Source organism: Mesoplodon bidens (genome assembly GCF_964165515.1).
Source record: "Mesoplodon bidens genome assembly, chromosome: 3".
NCBI lineage: Eukaryota > Metazoa > Chordata > Mammalia > Artiodactyla > Ziphiidae > Mesoplodon > Mesoplodon bidens.
Window position 1 is genome coordinate 35,755,286 of NC_138178.1, and position 19,956 is coordinate 35,775,241.

The 19,956-nt window shown below is 39.1% G+C and overlaps 1 protein-coding gene across 1 annotated transcript in view; it reads left to right on the forward strand.

The window, feature by feature from the left end:
* BTBD1 (BTB domain containing 1) overlaps positions 1 to 19,956 on the forward strand; it is a 47,281-nt gene extending 27,325 nt beyond the window's left edge. Inside the window, exons 5-8 of the mRNA XM_081227340.1 lie at positions 6,768 to 6,960; positions 14,020 to 14,107; positions 17,539 to 17,685; positions 18,199 to 19,956. Coding sequence (XP_081083466.1) covers positions 6,768 to 6,960; positions 14,020 to 14,107; positions 17,539 to 17,685; positions 18,199 to 18,357 — 587 coding nt within the window. The 3' untranslated portion in view covers positions 18,358 to 19,956. The remainder of the gene's footprint in view (positions 1 to 6,767; positions 6,961 to 14,019; positions 14,108 to 17,538; positions 17,686 to 18,198) is intronic.

Below are 19,956 nucleotides of genomic sequence, written 5' to 3' on the forward strand. Positions count from 1 at the left end.
ATTATGTCCCCTATTTCATTTCTGACATTGGTATCTTGTGCCTTTAATCAGCCTTGTCTAGGAGTTTATGCATTTTATTAATTTTTTTCCAAGAACTAACTTCTGGCTTTATTAATTTTCTCTGTTGTGTATGTGTTTTCCATTTCATTGATCTCTGCTTTTTTCTTTATTATTTCCTTCCTTTAATTTTAACTTGCTGGGGGTTATTTACTTAGTCATTATGGCTTTTTGAGATAAATACTCAAAACAGTGTCTTTCAACTTTATTTTTTTGTGTGTATACATTTAAGTCTATAGTTTTCCCTCTAAGCATCCTTTTTTTCCCCACAAGTTTTGATATGTTGTATTTTCATTGTCATTCAATAAAAAATATTTTCTAATTTTTATGGTAATTTTTTTCTTGACCCACAGGCTATTAACTATATAGCTTAATTTTCAAATATTTGGGAATTTTTCTCCCTAGCTTTAAGACAGAAATTTCTGTTAAACTCTTTAGTCTCTTAGCAGCGCCTTTCTGCCTGTTTTTTTGGTCTCATAGTTTTCTCTTGCTTGTGCATAGCTTAGGAATTGACAGGTACTCTTTTTTTATTTTATTTTTGGCTGTGTTGGGCCTTTGTTGGGTCTTTTGCTGTGCGCAGGCTTTTCTCTGGTTGCGGCCAGCGGGGGCCACTCTTCATCGCGGTGCGTGGGTTTTTCATTGTGGTAGCTTCTCTTGTTGCGGAGCACAGGCTCTAGGCGCACGGGCTTCAGTAGTTGCAGCACAGGGGCTCAGTAGTTGTGGCACACGGGCTTAGTTGCTCCACGGCATGTAGGATCTTCCCGGACCAGGGATCGAACCTGTGTCCCCCGTATTGGCAGGCGGATTCTTAACCACTGCGCCACCAGGGAAGCCCAGGAGTTGACAAATACTTCAAGGAGAAATTACACACAAACTGTTGTTCTTGTTTGTCTATTAAGTATTCTCTTCCGGATCATTGTCTGGCTGCCTTGGTAGCTTTGAATTACAGTTTTTGTCTCTTCAGTCAGTTGAGGACTACCACAATTTCTAGGTTGCCAGTTTCTCTGTGGCATTTATGACCTGTGAAGCAAATCAGCAAATATCCCAAGGGGAAAGGTGGTGACAGATATAGAGCTTCATCTCAATACATTTCCCTTCTCAAGCACTGACTGCCTCAGTTGTTCTCTGTTAACATGAAATAGCTATTTTATGTACTGTTTCATGTACAGTTGTTCTCTGACTTAGGCTCTTCCATCTTACAGACTTCTTAATATTTTTATGTAGTCAAATAATGTTTCTTTTTTTGCTGTTATGTATGTTCTTTTCTGTTATGCATATTATTTCTGTATTATATTTTTCAAAAATGTTTTAGGGAGAGCTCCCTTTATGTTCTCTGTTTTGCTGTTGAGTGTGTGTGGGTGTGTTTTCTGTCTAGAGATTAGGAAATAATAAATTCTGCATTTACTTTTTCCCCTCTAATTTTCTTAATTCATTTCACAATAAAACGATATTTATTGACCTTCCCTATTTAAGATAAGAATGTTAGCATGATGTTCCATCCTTTCAACCTTTTTAGCCCACTTTATGGTAACTGACTATACACCCACATAACATACTACAAAAACACAACTGTATTAGACTTAATTATAGGTTGTATTGGATTTAGTGTTTATCACCAGTTCTTTTATGATACACCTTCTTGAATTCTTTATTTTTTAATTTTTATTTATTTACTTATTTATTTTTTTGCGGTACGCGGGCCTCTCACTGTTGTGGCCTCTCCCGTTGCGGAGCACAGGCTCCGGACGCGCAGGCCCAGTGGCCATGGCTCATGGGCCCAGCCGCTCCACGGCATGTGGGATCTTCCCGGACCGGGGCACGAACCCGTGTCCCCTGCATCGGCAGGCGGACTCTCAACCACTGCACCACCAGGGAAGCCCCTGAATTCTTTATTTTGATTCACTCATTTGTTGGGTTTATTCTTGATTACTTTCTTTAAATAGGTATATGGTATATATGGTATATATCTGAGAAGGTTTTTCATGATCTGAAGACTTCTTTTTTCAACTAAGGAAATTTTATAATACAGGCATACCTTGGCGATATTGTGTGTTCCAGACCACAACAATAAATTGAATATCGCAATAAAGTGAGCCATACAAATTTTTTGGTTTCCCAATGCATATAAAAGTTACGTTTACACTATATTATAGTCTGTTAAGTGCAATAGCATTATGTCTAAAAAAAACAAAGTACATACCTTAATTAAAAAAGACTGTATTGCTAAAGAATGCTTACTAACATCTGAGCCTTCAGCGAGTCCTAATCTTTTTGCTGGTGGAGGGTCTTGCCTCGATGTTGACGGCTGCTGACTGGTCAGGGTGGTGGTTGCTGAAGGTTAATGTGGCTGTGGCAACTTCTTTCTTTTTTTTTTTATTTTCATTTTTAAAAAATTTTTGGCTGCGTTGGGTCTTCACTGCTGTGCGCGGGCTTTCTCTAGTTGTAGTGAGTGGGGGCTACTCTTTGTTGCGGTGCACAGGCTTCTCATTGCAGTGGCTTCTCTTGTTGTGGAGCATGGGCTCTAGGCACACAGGCTTCAGTAGTTGTGTCACGCGGGCTCAGTAGTTGTGGCACGTGGGCTTCAGTAGTTGTGGCGCACGGGCTTAGTTGCTCCGCAGCATGTGGGATCTTCCTGGACCAGGGCTCAAACCCATGTCCCCTGCATTGGTAGGCAGATTCTTAACCACTGCGTCACCAGGGAAGTCCTGTGGCAATTTCTTAAAATAAGATAATAATGAAGTTCGCCACAGTGATTGAATCTTTCAGGAAACATTTCTCTGTAGCAGGCAATGCTGTTTGGTGGCATTTTACCCACAGTAAAATTTCTTTCAAAATTGGAGTTAGTCCTCTTTCACCCTGCCACTGCTTTATCAGTTAAGTTTATGTGATATTGTAAATCCTTTGTTGTCATGTCAACAGTCTTCACAGCATCTTCAACAGGAGGAGATTCTGTCTCAAGAAACCACTTTCTTTGCTCATCTGTAGAAGCAACTCCTCATCTGTTCAAGTTTTATCATGAGGTTGCAGCAATTCCGTCCCATCTTCAGGCTCCACTCCTAATTCTGGTTCTCTTGCTATTTCCACCACATCTGCAGTTACTTCCTCCACTGAAGTCTTTGAACCCCTCAAAGTCAAGCATGAAGGTTACAGTTTACTTCCTCCAAACTCTCTTTAATATTGATATTTTGAACTTGTTCCATGAATCATGGATGTTCTTAATGGCATCTAGAATGGTGACTCCTTTCCAGGTTTTCAGTTTACTTTGCCCAGATGCATCAGAGGAATCACTACTGTCTATGGTAGCTATAGCCTTACAAAATGTTCTTCTTAAATAATAAGGCTTGAAAGTCTAAATTACTCTTTGATCCATGGGCTTTGGAATGGATGTTCTGTTAGCAGTCATGAAAACAACTGTACATCTTCATGAGTGCTCTTGGATGACCAGGTACATTGTCAAGGAACAATATTTTGAAAGGAATCTTTTTTTCTGAGCAGTTGGTCTCAACAGTGGGCTTAAAATATTCAGTATACCATGTTGTCAGCAAATGTGCTGTCATCCAGGCTTTTTTGTTCCATTTATAACACAGAGTAGTTTTAGCATAATTCTAAAGGGCCCTAGGATTTTCAGAATGGTGAATGAGCATTGGCTTCAACTTAAAGTCACCAGCTACATTAGCCCCTAACAAGAGTGTCAGGCTGTCCTTTGAAGCTTTAAAGCTGGGCATTGACTTCTCCTCTCTAACGATCAAAGTCCTAGATGGCATCTTCTTCCACTAGAAGGCTATTTGTCTACACTTGTCTACACTGAATTATCTGTTGTTTCGTGTAGCCACCTTCATTAATTATCTTAGCCAGATCTTCTGGATAACCTGCTGTAGCTTCTACATCAGCACTTGTTGCTTCACCTTGCCCTTTTATGTCACAGAGGTAGCTTCTTTCCTTAAACCTCCTGAACCCCCTTCTGCTAGCTTCAGACTTTTCTTCTGTAGCCTCCTCATCTCTTTCAGCCTTCATAGAATTGAAGAGAGTTAGGGCCTTGCTCTGGATTAGTCTTTGTCTTAAGGGAATGTTGTGGCTGGTTTGATCTTCTATCCAAACCACTCAGACTTTCTTCATATCAGCATTAGGCTGTTTCGCTTTCTTATTATTTGTGTGTTCACTGGAGTAGCACTTTTAATTTCCTTCAAGAACTCTTCCTTTGCATTCACAACTTGGCTACTCTTTGGTGTAAGAGACCTAGCTTTTGACATGCCTTCTTACTCAGCATAATCATTTCTGCTTTTGATTTAAAGGGAGAGATGTTTGACTGTTCTTTCACTTGAACACTTAAGAGGCCACTATAGGGCTGTTGTTTTCATTTTTATAGTAAATTTATTTATTTTTGGCTGCATTGGGTCTTCGTTGCTGCGCACGGGCTTTCTGTAGTTGTGGCGAGCAGGGGCTACTCTTCGTTGCGCTGCACAGGCTTCTCATTGTGGTGGCTTCTCTTGTTGAGAAGATACTGATGGCACGCGGGCTCAGTAGTTGTAGCTTGTGGGCTCTAGAGTGCAGGCTCAATAGTTGTGGTGCACGGGCTTAGTTGCTCCATGGTATGTGGTATGTGGGATCTTCCTGGACCAGGGCTCAAACCTGTGTCCCCTGCATTGGCAGGCAGATTCTTAACCACTGTGCCAGCAGGGAAGCCCAACTATAGGGTTGTTAATTGGCCTAATTTCAATACTGTTGTGTCTCAGGAGGAGACGGAGAGAGATGGGGAACGGCTGATCAGTGGAGCAGTCAGAACACACACATTTATGCAGATACGTGTATAACTTAATTGTTCGCTGTCTTATGGGTGTGGTTCGTAACATCTGAGGTCACTGATCACAGATCATCATAACAAGTATAGTAATAATGAAGAAGTTTAAACTATTGAAAGAATTACCAGAATGTGATACAGAGACACAAAGTGAGCAAATGCAGTTGAAAAATGACAGCAACAGACTTGTTGATGCAGGGTTGCCACAAACCTTCAATTTGTAGAAAATGTATCTGAAGCATAATAAAGCGAGGTATACCTGTAGTCTTGAATTATTGCATCATCCTATTTTTTACTGTTAGTTCTTCAGGAACACTAGTTACCTGTATGTTGGTCTCTGCTTTTTATTTTATTTATTTATTTTTTGTTTTTTAATTATTTAATTATTTATTTATTTTTGGCTGTGTTGGGTCTTTGTTGCTGCACGCGGGCTTTCTCTAGTTGCAGCGAGCGGGGGCTACTCTTCATTGTGGTGCATGGGCTTCTCATTGAAGTGTCTTCTCTCATTGTGGAGCACGGGTTCCAGGCTCGTGGGCTTCAGTAGTTGTGGCTCGCGGGCTCAGTAGTTGTGGCTCATGGGCTTAGTTGCTCCGCGGCATGTGGGATCTTCCTGGGCCAGGGATCGAACCTGTGTCCCCTGCATTGGCAGGCGGATTCTCAACCACTGCGCCACCGGGGAAGCCCGGTCTCTGCTTTTTATCATCCATTTTAATCACCTTAAACATTTTAATTCTTTTGTCTTACTTGTCATTCTGAGAAAGATACATGAGTTTTCACCCCCATCTCTCTTCTGATCTTATGCAGTTCCAGTTACGTTCTTTTCTTTTTTTTTTTCTCTCTAAAATGCATGTTTTAAGTTTGTAATTGTATTTTTTCTTCTTTACAATCTTCACTTATCCAGAGATTGCAAATGAACCACGGGGCCAGGTCTGGCAGGTTGATATATTCTGTGTGTGATATCCTAAAAATTTATATTAAAAATTAGGGCATTTTATGTTAAAATCTGATTTATAGTTTCTTAAACCAAATTTCTAGTGTTTTGTAGTCTCTTATTTAGATTGTTTTTACCAGCCTTGCAAGGAATCTCCTGGCATATTTTATGAGGAATTGCATTTATTCCTGGTTAAATTTAAGCTGTTTGGAATTTTCTCTTCCCAGAAACAGTGAATGAGAAAACTATAGCATGTGATACGCTGCTTCCACAGCTCTTCCAATCTTAGCTCCTGACCTCTGCTAATTTCAAAATCCCACAATGAAAGCACTGTGCCATCTATTTCTACCTCTAAATATTCCATTGTTTGATTACAGCCTCAGATGGGGAATGGAGAGGTAACGATAGCTCTGGCTGCCACTGTAAGCACTTCTCCAAACTCTCCTCTTTCTGGGAAACAGAACACTCAGGACGAATGGATAGAAAAATCCAGGGATCTTTCTGTGATCTCAGGATTTCATCTAAGCTTTGATTTATTAATGATTTTAACACTTACATATTAGGTTAACCTCGGATGAATTTAGTAAAACTTCAAAATTAAATATATGCTAAAATTAGGGGTTTCCCTGGTAGCGCAGTGGTTGAGAGTCCGCCTGCCGATGCAGGGGACACGGGTTCGTGCCCTGGTCCGGGAAGATCCCACATGCCATGGAGCGGCTGGGCCCGTGAGCCATGGCCGCTGAGCCTGCGCGTCCGGAGCCTGTGCTCCGCAACGGGAGAGGCCACAACAGTGAGAGGCCCGCGTACCACCCCCCGCCAAAAAATATATATATATGCTAAAATTATATATACCGAGATTTTTCTACCTCATTGTTACTTTAAATCTTTCACATTTGAATTCACATTATTATGGGGAGAATTACAAAGTTAGGAATTGCAGTGAAGTTACTTTTATTGAGGTTTATGTTTTTATTTCTACAGGTCCTGCTCAGTCTGGAATTCTGTCAGATCGTGAAGTGGTAAACCTCTTCCTTCATTTTACTGTCAATCCTAAGCCCCGGGTTGAATACATTGATCGACCAAGATGCTGCCTCAGAGGAAAGGAATGCTGCATCAATAGATTCCAGCAAGTAGAGAGCCGGTGGGGTTACAGTGGAACAAGTGATCGAATCAGGTATCTGCATATTGTAGATTTGGGGGTGGGGCGGGGCGGGGCAGCGGCTCGCATTTGGCTTTTATGTTCATATTGTGGGAGATAATTAACCACATTTTATTTTATACTTTGTTTAATACATTTCTAACTTGATACAACAGTCAAGAAGTCAGTGAGGCTTACTGGTCTCTCCACTGAATTATGAGTGAGGGAATCTTTTAGGAAACAAGTAGAGTAAGAAAGGATTGATTGACTGGGCCTTCTATTTTGTGAGTTTTGTTTGGATTGCCACTGCTGGTGAGCTGAAGTCTAGACCTTAATTGCTCAAACATTATTTTTACAGGCTTAGGGCTATAATTTAATACACTTAATCTTACTTGGTTTAGTGTGAGATTTTTATTTGCATAGATGTTGCATGGAAAATATCTCAGTATACATTTCTAACAACTTTGGGAAAATTTTTTTTTAATTTTAAAAGATGCATGCATATAATCCTTTTGGAATTTATATTTGCTCTACCGTGTTTCTTTAGGTTAAATGACAAAATAGAATATTTACCTGTTTTCATAAAACATGCCTTTTGAATTCTCATTTATTTAATATTAATAGCACTTTGGTATAAAACTAGAAACTAACAAGAAGTTTGTTTAAAACTAGAACTCCAAGAGGGAGAGGACTCTTACAAATAGTGGGTTAAAATGGAAATAAAAATGCATTTGTAGACTATTTAGTGGTAATTCACAATGAGAATACTATATGTGAGAACTTAGGGGATGAGGCCAAAGTATCACACAGAGAATTAGCAATATTTAACTACTTTTATTAAATAAATTAGAGTAGAAATAAATGATTTCAGCATTAACCCAAGAAGCTAGAAAATGAATAGCAAAAGAACCATATGAAAAGAGAAAGGAAATAGGTAAATGTAGAAATCAATGAATTAAAAATAGTAGAATTGTTCAATATAAGCTGGTTCCTGAAAAAGACAATAAAATAAGCAAACCTTGGGCAAAGGTAATAAAGAAAACATACTTACACCTACAAATAATAATGGGAATATAATAATATACTGAGGAAATTTTTATTTTAATTCTGGGTTTACTCTGTGCTAATAAATTGAACATCTTGATGGAATGGATCATTTTATAGGCAAATATAAATTATCAAAATTGACTGAAGAAGAAAGCCTGAATAGACCAATTACCATGGAAGAAATTAAAAGTTATCAAAGAACTGTCCCTTCACAAGGTGGTTTTGACAGGTGAGTTTTATCAAACATTCAGGGAACAGGTTGTTTTGTTGAACATTAAAAGAAGAAAATACAGGGGCTTCCCTGGTGGCGCAGTGGTTGAGAGTCCGCCTGTCGATGCAGGGGACACGGGTTCGTGCCCCGGTCCGGGAAGATCCCACATGCCACGGAGCGGCTGGGCCCATGAGCCATGGCCGCTGAGCCTGCGCGTCCGGAGCCTGTGCTCTGCAACGGGAGAGGCCACAACAGTGAGAGGCCCGCGTACCGCAAAAATAAATAAATAAATAAATTTAAGGGGGAAAAAAAAAGAAGAAGAAAATACTTTTTGGTTAATTATTAATTATTGAAAGAAGCATATTCCTTATACAGGAATCTGACAAGGCAAAAAATTTTCTAGGTCAATCTCACTTATATAGAAAAGAAATAAAATAGCGTATTGAATCTAGCAGTACCTTAAAAGAATAATACTATAACAGCAAATAGATGTAAATCAACTATAGTCCAATTTAAAAAAAAGTGATAAATCAGGGTCGGAAAAATACATCCATTGGAGATAAATATGCAAGATCCATGTTCTGACATCTTAAGTTTGGCTCTAAAGCTATAAAGTTACAGAAATTGAAGAGTTTATCACACGAAAAGTACACATATTGCTCAGGAGAAGGGTGGCTATTTCAGATACAGAGACTTAAGTTTCTCCTGTGGTTTCTTAGAAAGGGGACACTGAGCAGTGCAGTGAACATCATTTAAAATAACATCCATCCATCTGAGTTTTGTAAGGCTATTCCTAATAATGTCCATCAATGCAAAAGGAGTGCAAAAAAAAAAAAAGGCAGATAAGAGTTTGGAGATTGAAAGAATGGCGCAGGGCTTCCCTGGTGGCGCAGTGGTTGAGAGTCCGCCTGCCGATGCAGGGGACGCGGGTTCATGCCCCGGTCTGGGGGGATCCCACATGCCGCGGAGCAGCTGGGCCCGTGAGCCATGGCTGCTGGGCCTGCGCGTCCGGAGCCTGTGCTCCGCAACGGGGAGAGGCCACAGCAGTGAGAGGCCCGCGTACTGCAAAAAAAAAAAAAGAAAAAGAAAAAAAAAAAGGCGCAAAACTAGGAAATATATTACTGTAATTCACCACGGTAGCAGATCAAAGAAAAAAAATTTACTTTGATAGATGTCAAAAAGACTTTTGATAAAATTTTACCCTCGATCCAGATATAACCATTAATAGGCTAGATCTAGAAGAATACTTCTTTAACATGATAGACTATTGAAACCTCAAGATAGGGATGCCTGGTAACCTTGCTGTTTTTCAGTAGTGTTCTTAAAACTCTGATTGATGTAGGTATAAAGATAAATATAGGTAATTAATACAATGTTGTAAATCAACTACACTTCAATATAAACAAACAAAAAAGAAATATTGGAGAGGAAGAGGTGTTTTTCATTTTTTGCAGATAACGTCTATATTAGTAGTTCTTCACTCCATCAGACCTAGTTCTCCCTTTTTTGTAATAAATATTTTGTATTCCCCCTTTATTAACCTGAAATGAAATTCATAGATAATGTGTTTCATTTTTTTTAAATGATATAATGGCCTAGTTGTAATGTAAAGGACAGTAAATGTAACTGATAGTAAAATCAAATGTGTACTTCAATATGTAGACACTTGGGCAGCACCGGAAGACAAACAAGCAATCAGAGATAGTACCTGTATGCACCAGCACACTGAGACAGCTATAGGTGCAGGGAACAGGTGTATTATACTCATGTCCCAAATACCATGAGCAGCACTGCTGCCAATTTTGTCATTTTCTTTAAAAGTTTCAACTAAAGCAAACTACGGTCCATCTTGTTTATCCAGTTTCCATATTTGAGAACTCATCTACTCGCTAGAATTTATTTGTAACCCCCAAATCAATACCAGCAGCGCTTTCTTAGTCATTCACAGGAAAGATTTTAGTTGCCTGGGAGCATGCTCCTGTGTGAGATCAAACAAGGAGGATGCTCTACCTTCTTATTTCAGCGCTCATACAGAGATGGAGATGGTAGGGGGCAGTGCAGTGCAGGACACTACAGCTCTGTGGCCATTGGACAGTTTGAATCCCAGCTCTGGCATCTGTTAGTGGGGTGGCCTCAGGCAAGTCACTTAACACTCCTTAATTCCATTTCTCTTTTGTGAAACACAGAAAATGGAATATACTAGAATGAGTCGTTCTTAGGATTTAAGATTATAATCCACATGAGTGGTGTGTGTGTGTGTGTGTGTGCGCGCGCGCGCACGCGCGCACATTCCCCCTAAGAGCAGTGGCTTAGTATTTGCTAATTCTGTGTTTGCGCCAACTATAAAATATAACTACCACAAATAATGAGAAATGACTGTATATTTCCTCGATTTGTATAGTAGTCACCTCTTGTAAAAGTGAATATTAAAATTGCTGTAAAAATCTTGGTTTATTAATAAAAAGGACTTAAGTTCAAGTCTCATAGTTAAAAACAAGTTTTTCATCTATATGAATTCTGACAGGACACTTGAAAGTTGGTTGGGATTCTTTGTTTTGGGAGACTTTCCTAAGTATTGCAGTAAATCTGGTGTCCCTGGCTCCCTGTCAGTGGTGCTTCATATCCTTTGTGAAAACAGAGCCTGCCTCCTTGGGCACAGAACTCCTTTTGAGAACAACTAGTCCACCCAGACAGCCTCAGGATCAGTAAAAATCTATTAGAACCAATAAATAAAGAGTAGTGGCAACTTAGAAAACGTATGTGCAAAAACCAGTGATGTTCCTGTGTCATTAAAATTCATTTACAGAGATGGGTGGTGTTGATGGTTAACAACAGTGTGAATTACTTAATGCCACTGAATGGTGCACTTTAAAATGCTTAAGATGGTACATTTTGTTACATATTTTGCCACAATAAAAAAATTTTAGAGCATTCCCTGGCGGTCCAGTGGTTAGGACTTGGTGCTTTCAGGGTGGTGGCCCGGGTTCAATGCCTGGTCAGGGAACTAAGATCCTGCAAGCTGTGCGATTCAGCAAAAAAAAATAATAATAATAATGTTTGAATTTTCAGTTAAAATGGTGAGTAAAAACAGACCCCACTTGCAATAGTAACAAATAACATAAAGTAGCAGGGGTAAATCCTATAGGAAATGTACAGCATGGTATCTTTATAAAGAATTGGAGAACTTCGACTGGAATCAGACAGTGTCTTTCCAAACTAACCTTTCTGAGTTAGGCAGTTCCTTGTAGAAGTCACATGTTTTTGGTAGGGAGGAGTGGGTTGGCAGAATTATTCTAAAATTAATCTGCAAAAAGTAAAGGTATCTTTTTTAAAAGAGTGGTATTAATCAAATATGAAAAATATTGTAAAGCTGTAAGAGAATGTTGTACGGAACATACTACAGAGTTCAGAAACCAACCTAATGTAAATGAACATTTAGAATGTGAGGAAGGATTAACCACTGGGAAAATAAAGTTAGATCTTTACTGATGCCATCTTCCAATGTTTGTATAAATTAAAATTTTAACGTTAAAAGGAAACCGTGAAGGTGCCGGAACAGAATGTTTATTTATCATGAGGATGAGATAGGCCTCTCTGAACTTGGCATAGATCATAATTTGACTACAAATAATTCAAAACGTTACATCCAAAAGCACCATAAAGTTAAAAGATAAATGACAAATAGGAAAGTTTTTGTAATGGATGTTACTGACAAAGCATATAATAACTATATAACATGGTCTTTCGAATCCACATGAAAAGGACACTCATCAGCAGAGAAAAATGGGAAAAGAACGTGAGTGGATTTTTCATTAAAGAGAAAATCAAGTAGATAGTAAGCATATGAGCAAATGTGTTAACTCAGTAATCAAATATAAATAGAATTTGTCAATCATCAGTTTCTCAACAGCAAAAAGAAATGAAGATACTTGTGGTTGTTGAGAGTGAGATAGAAATGATCTTCATTCCTTGTTGGGTGTAAAGTTTTATAACCTTCCCAGAAAGCAATTTGATAAAGTTCATCTAACGCCTTAAGAATATGCCTTTCATTTTCCCCAGAAAATCTACTTCCAGGAATTTATTCTAGGAAATAATGAAGGCACTGTGAAATGATTTAGCTATAAGATTGTTCATCATGGCATTGTTATATAATAACAAAAGCTGCAAATAACCTAGATTATTTAACAAGTAGGAATTGTTTAAATATAATGAATCAGTAGTAGTTTTTTACCTTTTACATGAAGTTACAAAAATATATATATTCTGACATGTTTTTAAAATAATACATATATGTTCACAGAAAAAAGTCTGTTTTTCTGTTGTTTAAAAACAGAACTAGGGCTTCCCTGGTGGCGCAGTGGTTGAGAGTCCGCCTGCCGATGCAGGGGACGCGGGTTCGTGCCCCGGTCCGGGAGGATCCCACGTGCCGCGGAGCGTCTGGGCCCGTGGGCCATGGCCGCTGAGCCTGCGCGTCCGGAGCCTGTGCTCCGCAACGGGAGAGGCCACGGCAGTGAGAGGCCCGCATACCGAAAAAAAAAAAAAAAAAAAAAAACAGAACTAAAAGTTTGAAAAGGAAGTGCACCAAATTGAAAATGAAGTTATCTCTAGATGGTAGATTTAGAGATGCTTTAAATTTTTCCTCGTTTGCTTAGCTGCATTTTCTAACTTTTTTTAAACAGAGAATATATTGCTTTTTTATAATAAAAAATTATAAATAATATATTTTAAAAAATTTAAGGTGATCCTCATACTGGGAGTTTAACGTAGTGATTAAGAGTGTGACCTTTTGATCCATGCAGACCTGAGGTTGTGTCCCAGCTCTGCTACACATTTTGATCCAGGCAAGTTAATTTCTCTAAATCTCAGTTTTTTCAGCTATAAAAACAGGATGATAAAAATCATACTGTGTTACTTAGTTTATAGAGCTGTTATGATGACTAAAGGAAATAATTCATGTAAGGAACTGAAGCTCGGTGCCTGGCACAGGAAGTGCTCATAAAGTGGCAGTGGTATGGTAGTAATAATAATAAAACTTGTTACTTCAGTTCTTAAAGTATGAAATGTTGAGGATAACTGCTTTATATTATAGATTATCTCTTATTATACAGTCATTTAGTGCCATTTGTGCTTGATGCTAGTTTTTATACATTTATAAAATGGAGTAAGGTGGGTCTATTTCTTAACTATGGTGTCTAAACTGGATCTGCTAATTGTTCTAGTGTGAAATCTCATTCTGATCCACCTGTGTAACTTAGGTCCTGTCCCCAGACCTCCACCACCAATTCTGTTACAGCAGCCTGCTTCCTTCACAACTCTTATCACAATTTATAATTAATGATTTATCCCTTTGTTTACTTATTTATTATCAGTGTCCTCCATTAGGCCATAAGTGCAGTAGGGGCAGAGACTGTCTTGTTGACCATTATTTCCCCAGTGCCAGGCCCAGTAAGTATTCATTGAGCTGAAGAATTGTCAGAGTTTCGGACGCTGCACATCAGGTCTGATGGCTGACACATCTCTGTTCATGAAGGAGATGTGCAGACAGATTTGGACTAAAATTATCATCACAACAAAAGTGGGTATTTAGGTTAAATAAATTGCTTGGCTTAAAAATGTACAGTACAGAAAACAGATTCTACTTAAGTTCCCAATAAGTTACTCTAGCAAGTTTTTTGGTAAGCAAATGACATTTCCAAGGATGTTCAATTTTTGATAGTTTTCTTTATTATGAGCAAAATTAGATGTTCTGAGTAACACTTTAAAAATGTATAAGCCTTTGGAGTATGAATGCTTACTGAATTATGTATGTTATTTTATATTTGGCCTCATTCTCTCAGGTTCACAGTTAATAGAAGAATCTCTATAGTCGGATTTGGTTTATATGGATCTATTCATGGTCCCACGGATTATCAAGTGAATATACAGGTACACTTTTTTTTGCCCACTGTATACCATCTGAAATATATAACAAGTGTCATTTTACGATAAGATATTGTTTCGGCAAAATCCAAATTTCAGTATAATTATCCCAGGCATCAGAAAGCCTATTAGTATTTTAAGCCTAGAGGGTTCCATTTTACAATTGATCTAAAAAGTGTAGTTTCAGAAAATTGAGGTCCTGGGGTCCTTAACAGAAGCATTAACATACAAGGAGCTCTCCTTTGTCCAGGAAACCCTTCTGTTAGTTCTTCCTGCTGTTCACTGACTGTCTCAAAACACCCACCTGCTTTTTTCATGGTACTTTGAACTCTAGGGCTTGAGACTGTCTAATTTCCTATAACTACTGGTAACACCTCTGATTTCTGATTGTCTGACCATACCCTGCCCCATTCTTAGGTCTGCTCCACCTCAGTTCTTTCAGATATAACACAATTACTTAATCTTGAAGAAAGTGAAGCACCTCTCTCCTTCCCTTCCAGTCAACCAGTGTTCTCCACACTTTTGATTGCATATCCCAGTTAGTGAAATTATTTTTGAAACACATCTACATTGTACTTTTATTTACTATACACATATACCTATGCAATACTATACTTATTTTATATTATAGATAAATTAAAACACAAAAAATAGAAATGAAAAAAGGAAGTGAACAATGTTTCAGACTTCTTTCAGCTGAAAAAACTGCCCTCTCTAAAATGTTAATTAATATACTTTTTTTTTTTTTTTTTTTTGGCTGTACGTGGGCCTCTCACTGTTGTGGCCTCTCCCGTTGCAGAGCACAGGCTCCGGACGCGCAGGCTCAGTGGCCATGGCTCACGGGCCCAGCCACTCCGCGGCATGTGGGATCCTCCCGGACCAGGGTACGAACCCGTGTCCCCTGCATCGGCAGGCGGACTCTCAACCACTGCACCACCAGGGAAGCCCTGATATACTATTTTTAATAGTAAAAACATTGGTGAACTTTGTGATCAAAATGCATCATTGACTTTCAAGATACACAACAATTCAAAGATCTGGTCTGGTCCAGGGACTTACCTGGTGGCACAGTGGTTAAGAATCTGCCTGCCAGTTCAGGGAACACGGGTTCAAGCCCTGGTCCAGGAAGATCCCACATGCTGCAGAGCAACTAAGCCCCTGCGCCACAACTACTGAGCCTGCATGCCACAACTACTGAAGCCCTCGTGCATAGAGCCCGTGTTCCGCAACAAAGACAAGCCACCGCAATGAGCAGCCGGCATACTGCAATGAAGAGTAGCCCCCACTCAGCACAACTAGAGAAAGCCCGTGTGCAGCAAGGAGGACCCTACGCAGACAAAAATAAACAAAGATCTGGTCTGATGACAGCTGAAAAAGATACTTTACTACCTCACAAAGACACCTTGTTCCAAATGGAAGAATTGCTTTATTAGCTGTGCTAATGAAATCATGCTTATTTTTAAATTCAATCCACTAACGTTTATAGTGAAATTCAGCTATAAATTAAATCATTCATGTCAATTCGTTGCTCTTATAAACCAAAGCCACTGAAATTGTTTATTTGAAAGATTTTAAAGGTTAGGAAATTTTTTTTTCTATAATTTTTAATGCCAGAAAAACACAGCAGACCTCTCAGGGGTATAAAAGATTTTCCTGATCACTCCCCGTTTTACTTTATATATTGTTAAGATCCTATCCATAGGATCCATAAGCCCCCTTAAGCAGGCCGTATAATGTGCAGGCCTGGGAAGGAGTGAGGGCCCCACAGTCATTCTCTTCAATTGTGGAACCCCTGTCTTCCTTCAGTGCCCCTCACATATTACATGAGACACCAGATTCCTTGTGTACAGTCTGAGGGAGGGCATCGGGGTTATAGGTATATTAAAATGATAAAATATAAAATGAAGAGAAGTAGGACTTCTCTTTATTTTCTTCCGCCCAGTGGCTAGTCCCATGCACCCTCTAGATAACACTACCAGATAGACTGCCTGGGTTTGAATCTCAGCTCTACCATCTCAAGGGTGTGACTGGGGGCAAATCAGGTAACCTCTCTGAGCCCCAGTGTCCTTGTTTACTTTGACAGTAGTGGTACCTCCTTTATGGTTTTGTGAGCAACGGTTGAGATGACGCATGTAAAGTGTTTGGAATGTAGTCTGTTGCTGTCGTTGTTGCTGTAGTTTTATAATTTGAGTCTCACAGTAGCCTTAGGAAGAAGGCAAACAAGTTTTTTTCCCAAATTAAAAGATAAAACTGAGGCTTGGAGAAGTGGTTTACTCTAGATTACACTGCCACAATGAAATCCTATGTCTTACTATTTTTCCAGGGCACCATCATGTCTTTTTTTTTTTTAATTGAACTGTGTGATATACTGTAGTCCCTCAGTATCTGCAGGGGATTGGTTCTAGGACCCCCTGTCGTTACCAAAATCCACGGATGCTCAAAGCCCCTTATATAAAATGATGTAGTACAGTCAGTCCTCCACATCCACAGGTTCTGCATCCGCGTATACAGGGGGCCGACTGTACATACAGAAAAGTAGACATAAGTGGTACGTATGGCTCCCTTTTCATAAACTGTGAACGCACTTCTGTAACCAGCAGCCTGATCAAGGAACAGGGTATTACAGCACCCCAGACATCCCCTTGTGATCTTTTCTGGTCACTATCCCGCCTGAGGTGGCCGCTGTCCTGATCTCTCACTGCATGTACTGGTTCAGCCTGTTTTGCTATTACCGTTTTTACCTGATGTATGCAGAAAGATGGCTTTGTGAGCCTTGGCCTCCACACATACTGTTCCCTTGCATGAAGACTTTTCTCTTATAACCTGGTAACCTCTGAGTTGAGCTTTTAAAACTCTCTTCTGTGGAGCCTCCCCCCCTTCCTGACAATCAGTTTTTCCTCTCCTCCTCCACTTCATCTTATGCATAGCTCTCTACTGCAGGTGCTGTACTGAATTGTCATTGTTAACTTGTCTTCTCTAATGACTAGAAGCTCCTTGAGGGTGTCCCTTAGTTCCTGGCACAGGTTATGGAACTAAATCGAAAAGACAGAATTTTCATATTTTGAAATATCCACATAGGAAATGCTACAGGAATTTCCCAGCAACAAGACATAGGCTAGCAAGGAGTAAAGGCTCATTTCCCTCAGGTGTCTAAAATCCACACAGTCTAAAACACCAGTTCCCAAACCATGTGTCTTTCTTAGAAGCTCCTCTCTCCTGCAGCCAAGGCCCAGTTATCTGACATCCTCCCCATCCTTACTGCAGTGAATGCATTTTCTCACAGCGTGTTTAAAGCCATCTTTGGTGGTTAGAGACAGTAGAGAAAAATTATAGCAGAGAGATGTAGTCGTCTATTCTGCTGTGCCTAAGGGCTTCATACTCTGTTCTACGAAACTTTGTTTTAACTTAAAATTTAATTTCTCTTTTAAAAATTACAGATCATTGAATATGAAAAAAAACAAACCCTGGGACAAAATGATACTGGATTTAGTTGTGATGGGACTGCTAACACATTCAGGGTCATGTTCAAAGAACCCATAGAGATCCTACCCAACGTGTGCTACACAGCATGCGCAACACTCAAAGTAAGAGTCTTCCTAAATGTCCCAGGTGGTGAGCTGGCGGGGCCCACGGTTTCCTCTTGCATGTTATAGAGAGCGTGTTTCAGTAGAAGCTGAGAGTCACTAACAGTACAGCCTTGTCGGAAGCAGGGAAGGTAAGAAGGTGGGAGCTAAAATATTCCACTGCTTTGAGAAGAGCAGTGCCTCTCAGCAGAGCTCTGCTCTGAAAGAAATAGTTCTTCATAAGAAATAGCCCTTTGTTTGAGTAGGAGATTGTAAGTTTGACAGAAGATAAAATAAAACAATTATTTCCTTAAAACCATTTCACTGTCCTCTAATAGCTGAGCTCTACATTCAGTATTTTTAGTCATTAATTAGCTTGTAACAAAAACTACATTTTTCCTTAAATGATTTGGCATAAATTTTTATACAAGAGCTATAATGAAATACAGTAGATCGGTAACATAATTAAAATACCACATTAAATTGAGTGCTTATTAAATGAAAATTACTAATGAACCTTTTGTTCTCATTTAGGGTCCAGATTCCCACTATGGCACAAAAGGACTGAAGAAAGTAGTGCATGAAACACCTACTGCTAGCAAGACTGTTTTTTTCTTTTTTAGTTCCCCTGGCAATAATAATGGCACTTCAATAGAAGATGGACAAATACCAGAAATAATATTTTATACATAATTCAGCATTATAATACATACTGGCTAAATAGCACCATACAGTCTAGTCTCAAAGGCATAAAAAACTGGCCACAGAAAAGAGTTTGCGTGTTATGAATATTTATAACTAAGATAAGAGACATTTTAGTTTCTTAGAAAAGGTAGATAAGTGTTGACTTAAATCTCTGCATGATTTAAAGGGAGATTTTCCATTTTCTTATAACGTTAGGGGAAAAAAGAACCGGTTTAATTGTTTTTAAAAAACCACAGCTATTTCAGCTTTATCTTGCATAATTTCATAGATTAGCTGACTCATGATCTTTCAGCAGTTTTATAACTGAAAGATTCTTGTTTTATATAGCTGGTTTGTTTTTTTTCCTGTTTTAACTGTTTTGAAGGTTACATAAGATGAGGTGGGTCAGTATTCCTACAGAATTCCTATTAACTCAAGTAACTAATTTCAGAAAATGAAGAAAACTGACCTCATCTTTGGAGTTTCTAACTATCTGGTGGTTAGCATTTGCAGTATTGCTAGAAATAGGCTTAACAAATGCCAAAGAAAATCTTCAGTGCATTTACAGAAAAGGATATTTTATAATAGTATAATATGCTCCATAGTACAGTTTTAAACGATAAATGAAATTTGTACGAATTCACAATGTGATATAAACAAAGGATCTAAAGGTGTACTCCGAGACTGGCTTCTTTATCACTAAGCTGCACCACTGTACATGTCTCTCTCTGGGGGGGATGCGGTTGAGAATTCCCAAGATTGAGATGATGGCGGTGGTGCTGATGGTGGCTGAGTAAACAGGTATCAGTTCAGCTCTGTGGCGATAATCTTACACAGCAAGAACTGGAATGAAATACTAACATCTCTAACAGCTGCTTTGAAACTGTAAAGATATCCAACAGAATCACTCCTGAAAAGTATACTTTCTGTCACCTACACAGTTCTATCCAAGAAATAAAATGTTTAACATTCATGACCTCACTGTCACAGGTACAGCTGCCTAAGGAGGGGATAGGAAGTATATTGGCAGAATGACATTTATACAGTTTTATAAAGCAGAATTTTTATGTAAAATTTTTTCTTTCCCTTCAAAATGATTATCTCATTAAAAATATATGTGTGACGGGGCTTCCCTGGTGGCGCAGTGGTTGAGAGTCCGCCTGCCAATGCAGGAGACACGGGTTCGTGCCCCGGTCCGGGAAGATCCCACATGCCGCAGAGCGGCTGGGCCCGTGAGCCATGGCCGCTGAGCCTGCGCGTCTGGAGTCTGTGCAGCGGGAGAGGCCACAACAGTGAGAGGCCCGCGTACCGTTAATATATATATATATGTATGTGTGTGTGTGATTAAGCTATATCAAATAGTTGTGGAAGATGTGTAGAAATCACAATTTTAAGTTTCAACTTAAAATTTTTTTTCTAAATGGTAATTAGGATAAAAAAAATTTCCATCTAAAGTAGTATTTGATATTTTCAATAAGGTAGTGAGGTGTGGTGGTGGCAGAGGTCTCATGTAACTGCAGGTAGTCATACAAGGGACAAGAACCGTTTACTGACATGGGACATACCCTGGAATTTTTTTAAAATAAATATCTATTGTACTTTTATTTA